A 6000-nucleotide genomic window follows, 5' to 3' on the forward strand; every position below is an offset into this window, starting at 1 on the left:
TGTCATGTAAGTTTTTTCAGGGGCTCCTGTTTAGCCTTTTCTGGAGATCCAAATCTCTAAATCATTTGCCTTCCACAGCAAACCTTTCGGGATCCAAATCCCACGTAAGATACTCTTGGCACCCAAGTGGCACTTTGTCTTTTAAGTCTTTCAGTGCTTACCTTTAAACCAACTTGGGGCCCTGGGCAAGAGGTACCACTTCTCCATCAAAGGACCACTGGCTCTGGGCACCTTCCTGCTGCCTCAGCTGTCATTTTGTGAAAGATGATTCCCCCTACATGCACACTTATCTGCCTGTCATCAGACTCCCTCTTGTGTCCCTTACGAGTAGAATGTAGTACCAGTACCAAAGGTGTTTGCAAGTCTGATGTGAAAGTTTGCACTCGCTCCCCTCCGTAGATGTTGGTGATCACATTTCTCACACTTTCCTGGGAGCTTTTCAGAATTTACAGTCCCTGTTATCCTTAAATAACACATTTCTTTTAGACTGAGTGGCATTTTTATCACACCGTTTTAAAGGATGTTTTAACTCCTCTATAAATCACATACCCCAAGAAGTATATTCATTGTGCTTGCATCCTATTAGACCTACCTACAACTTCTAGCTTGCTGTGAATTTTGCATAGATGCCTAACATACTGATAAAACAGAAGCCAGATTTGACACCTTTTTCTGAGCTACCTTCTCCCACACAGCTTTTTTTTTTTCAGTTTCACAGTTTCCTCTATTACAGACAGAAATAAAAATAAAAAATTCAAAGCATCATTGCCACCCTTACAACCATCTCCCTGATACTCTCCAAAAGTATGTTTTAAGTTAATGTAACAAGCGAACTCCTTGATGGAGATATGATTCCTAATGAAGGATCTTTAACAGTCTCTTTATTTCTATAGTATATAAGCGAATATAGTACGGATCATTGGATAATTTGGAATAAAACGAGAGATGAGATTAAATAATTGTATGGGAAATCGAAGTTAATCCAGTCTTCCTGGTGTGAAAGTTATTTCTCACATACGTTGTGAGATTAAAACTTTGTAAAACTCATTCCTGACTCTGTCCCATTGTGTTCCATCCAACAGACTTGCTGGAATCAAAAAGCTCTGATCTGTTCTGCCTCACTTATGTGAAACCCCACTTACCATAGCAACTCTATCAACTTTTCTTAACATTTCAGGAAGACCACGATCGTTTTTATAGTTGCAGTAGTCTTGATCATTGGCTCATGACAGCAACAAAACCTGTAGAACTATGACCTAGTTTTAAAGGCAAGGGTGACTGGGGCAAGAGAAAGGTCTTCATATTAAATGTAACATATTTCTGATTCCTTCAAGAAAATTAATTGTTAATAGGACCAAAAACATTTCTCTTTGGAAGGAAACTACCCAAAATATTACCCCAGTGGGTGGCAGATCAATTGCATAGCGATACTGTGTGCCAGTATAATACATTTTAATAACATATAAGGCGCTTCAAAGCTCTCAATGAGCAATTAAAAGCTACAAAAGTGGGTTTGTTTGGGTCTTTTTCGAATTGGGTGTCACAGATGATGAATGAAAATCACAGATTAATACTACTTTTTAACAGTAAAACACTGATCTTAAAAAATCATTTAAAGGGACACTACCTATGCCTGACTTTCTGGAACTTAAATTCCCCACTCATGCAATTTGATGTAATGCACACTTAAATGCTATTATTTGTATTCATTTTCTAACAGACTCACAGATGATCTTTGCCTCAGAGGCAAGTTTATCCTGGGACCACCTGTTTGCGTAGATTATAGGTGCCCTACTCTAGCCATGGATAGGGCTTCTGGACAAATATAAATCACATTACATGCTCTAGTTTCTACATTGCACAGAAAACAGCTCAGATGCCTGAGCACAAAATGCCGTGTAGCCATTTGGCAGACTACATTTTTCTGGTTTTTTACATAATTTTTGAAGATACGTAGTTTGAAGAGATTGGCATTATTTTACACATATGATACTTATTTCTTCATCCTCTATGCAGTAAGAAAAGCAGTATGAACATACTGAGGAAGCTCAGAAAACTAAACAACGTGTTCAAATTGGCCCTTTGTATTTTAACTTAAAAGTAACTTTGCATGCAAGTATGCAAAGTACCACGTTTCTTATTTTGGCCTAATTTCTACCCTGATACCTCTGAGATAAATCTGTTTCAATTGATTAAAATGTGTCACTACTTAGTTTCTCATTAAGGATAAGAATAAGCCATATTGCTAGTTCAGCTATCCAGATTTAATCAAACTGTTAAGTACCTTTTTTCAGTATATTGCTATCTTCAATATGTAATTTGTTCAAATATATTGCTCTCCAAATATTTTTAGAAGGGATTATGATTTTATACCATATTCTTTATAGAACTCCCGTGAACGTTACTGGCGGTATTCAGTGGGGAATAACGGCATCTAACATATAGTGTAGATAGGAGAGAGCAGAATTTTGACCCTGATCCTGTTCAGCATTGTAACAATGCCAAACTGTTCATTAGCAGTTATTAATGCATAAGTAAAAGCCAAAATTATTTCTTTAGAAGCTAAAATTCCTTTTGCATATCTTTCCTTAAGCAATGGTGAGTATAAAACAAAATTTCCTATGCATTAAAAAGACTTCTTACTGAGCTGCACTCTTTCCAACAAATCTAGATGACTACTCACGGTGTCAGATGAACTTTCAAAAGCAATATGGCTCACCCTAAAAAAGTCTCGGTGACCTGTATGTCAGCAGAGGACTACGCAATCTGAACTAAATTAATTAAATAAACTAATTATGCCTCCCATCAGAATAAAACAGCAGAGTATTAATTACCCATAGGCTCAAAAGTAGTCCAGTCATACTACAATATATAGACAAAACAGGACTACTACCCTAAAAGTAGCAATATTGCTGCTCAGAAACCAAATCTTAGAAATGATGCACCGATTTTCTTGTGTCAGTTGCAGGTTATACTGTGGTAAGGTACAAAAGCTATAGCTATAGCTTTGTTGTTCTACTTCAAGAGTAAACCATTAAGTCTGCCTCGATTTTAGTCCTCTGTAGGCAGGCAGCCATCACGCTAGTAAACAGTAGCACTGATCACAGCTGTCTGTGTATCAAGAAGTAATGGTAGGTGTGAAGACAACATCTGCAGTTCGCTCCTGGGCTCAACTACTAATTTAGGTCACCTGAGTCCTTATTCAGTTATATCATCAATCACAATAAAGTCTATCTTAATTTTTAATCAAATTATAATAAAAGAATGTCAAGAAGAACCAAAGATGAAGACAGCACGCCATTAGTAGCCCCAAAAGATGGAAGGAAAGGGATATCCCTAGTGTCGAACAGAATGGTAAAGAAAGATTTAAAAGAGATGAACAAGCATTGAGTAGAGCTCTGTACCTTCATGAACCCCAGTAAGTACTTGGTTCTTATGCCATCCCTTACTTTCATGAACTTTCCCGCAATTTAAAAACCAGGCAACAATCAAGAAGAAATGGATGAATGGCAAAGGCCTTAGGAAAAGGCCTTATATACTGCTATGGCGGGTGAGCGGACTTGAATGGCAGAGAAGAAATACCAATATTCTTTTAAATGAAACGAATCAGAGGACAAAAACCTGGCAAGATGAGTGGTAAAACACATCTAGGAGAACATTGCTCTATGGGAGTGTAAACGAATTCGTTTTAAACACTAGCAAAAATCGATGTTCACAGAGTCACTTGAGAGTATCTTCAAAAATCAACAACTTTGGGTCCCCAAAAATTCAGAGTATTTCACTGTACATACCTAACACAGGTTAAAAGAGAGGGGAATTGGAACATGCAGTTTATCAACATCAAAGCAGGGTGGGAGGGAAGAATGAAAGGCACCCCCAGGAAAGTATGTTGGCAGTGTAGTTAGGGTGAGAAACCCGATCCCTGACATTTTTTTGTAATGCCCAAATCCTCTCGCGCCCTTGAGTTAAGTGAATTGAAAATGGTGCGTTGTGTCATTAAAATGTACTAATCTTCTTTTTTTTCTCTTTTCCATCCCAGGAGGTGAATTAGTTATCCCTCTACTTGTAGAAGACCCTTTAGATATCCCTCCTATTGCTACTCGTGCACCTTTCATTACACTTCCCCCTACCTTTCGCCCCCTCCTCACCATTATTGAGACCACCAAAGATTCCCTGTCCATGACCTCTGAGGCGGGGTTACCTTGCTTGTCGGACCAAGGCAGCGATGGTTGTGATGATGATGGCTTGGTGATATCTGGGTATGGCTCAGGGGAAACCTTTGACTCTAACCTACCCCCTACTGATGATGAAGATTTTTACACCACCTTCTCCTTGGTAACAGATAAGAGTCTTTCCACTTCAATCTTCGAAGGTGGCTACAAAGCACACGCACCCAAGTGGGAATCCAAGGACTTTAGACCTAACAAAGTCTCCGAAACTGGTAGGACTACTACCACGTCTTTGTCCCCTGAGCTGATCCGCTCCACAGCTTCGTCCTCGACTGGGATGGTGCCCAAATTGCCAGCCGGCAAAATGAATAACCGTGAGCTCAAACCCCAGCCTGACATAGTCTTGCTTCCGTTGCCCACTGCCTATGAGCTAGACAGCACAAAGCTGAAGAGCCCGCTAATCACTTCCCCCATGTTCCGTAATGTGCCCACAGCAAACCCCACGGAGCCGGGAATCAGACGGGTTCCGGGGGCCTCAGAGGTGGTCCGCGAGTCGAGCAGCACAACGGGGATGGTCGTCGGCATTGTGGCTGCTGCTGCCCTCTGCATCCTCATCCTCCTGTACGCCATGTACAAGTACAGGAACAGGGACGAGGGGTCCTATCAGGTGGACGAGACGCGGAACTACATCAGCAACTCAGCCCAGAGCAACGGCACGCTCGTGAAGGAGAAGCAGCAGAGCTCAAAGAGCGGCCACAAGAAACAGAAAAACAAGGACAAAGAGTATTATGTGTAAAAAAGAATACTTATTTATATATAAATATATAAATACTTAATGAGATTTAACTGAAATATCAGAACCATTGCAGCGAACGAGATTGGGAGATATCGTTTGTGGGAAAAAGTATTGGGAAAAAAAAATTTCAGCAGTGACTGTTAATGTCTCAGTCATCGCTTGGAGTCAGCAAACTCTGCCCTAATGTATTATAAAGCACACTTAGCGTTCTGGAGATGGCGCGCACAGCTCTGCCCTGTTAGTGAACTTGGACGTCTCCAAATCTCCTCCTCCGCTGAACTTTCTGCAAAGGTAGAAGACTTCATGGCTTACTTGTTTCATATCTCCAAGTGAGTCTTTAACAATGTTCGTGATCCCTGACTGTATCGATAATTTTTCAGTTTACTTATTTAAAAAAAAAAAAAAAAAAAACAGGAAGGAAAAAGAAAAAAATGCAAACATTATTAAACAAGAAAAAAAAATATTGAACAAACTGATCTGGCCGTGTCCAGCATACATATAATTTTTCGAGATTGGAGGAGGGGAATAAATGATTTTGGAGATTGTTGGGTTTTTGGTTTGGTTTGGTTTGGTTTCTTGGGTTGTTTTTTGTTTGGGTTTTTTTTGCTTACTTTTGGGTGTGGGAGGGAAGGGTGGAGAGGAGTGGTGTGGGGGGTGAACCAGGATGTCAGTTGAGAAGAAATCTCGGAAAAAAAAATAATCCGTAATAAATAAAGAGAGACTATTGCCATATATGAACTCAAAAGCTACCCATGGTGTTTACTCTGCATATCTGGTCGTGTTGTCTCTAGAATCCGTCGTCTTGCAGTAAGTTGTTTGCTAACAACACAGTGAAAGTGTCTGATGGGTGGTGCTGAAGAAAATTATCGTGGAAAGCTGGTTCCCTTGGATCGGGCTCCAGTATTTGCAATTGAACTGAAGAATAGATGGGTTTGGGTCTGTTCTGATCAGTCATTGGCTTTATTTGAGAATATCCCTCACTGCGCATTAGCCCAACCAAACCGCGGTTAAAGGGATTTGAAGATTACAAAAAGA

At 40.0% G+C, this 6000-nt stretch overlaps 1 protein-coding gene across 7 annotated transcripts in view; it reads left to right on the plus strand.

Moving 5' to 3' along the window:
- The window catches only part of NRXN3 (neurexin 3), a gene marked incomplete at both ends in the record, with an annotated part of 989746 nt that extends 984781 nt beyond the window's left edge, over positions 1-4965 (plus strand). For 4 of the 7 annotated variants that reach the window (XM_082484857.1, XM_082484860.1, XM_082484859.1 and 1 more), the window contains one exon: positions 4664-4965. In XM_082484857.1, the coding sequence (XP_082340983.1) occupies positions 4664-4965 (302 nt within the window). Of the gene's footprint in view, positions 1-4039 lie in introns of all 7 variants that reach the window. The other 3 variants (XM_082484858.1, XM_082484861.1, XM_082484862.1) reach the window with 1 other exon arrangement.
- Between the last annotated feature and the right edge of the window lie 1035 nt (positions 4966-6000).

The sequence above is a fragment of the Vanellus vanellus genome, assembly GCF_965231255.1.
Source record: "Vanellus vanellus genome assembly, chromosome: 6".
NCBI classification, from domain to species: domain Eukaryota; kingdom Metazoa; phylum Chordata; class Aves; order Charadriiformes; family Charadriidae; genus Vanellus; species Vanellus vanellus.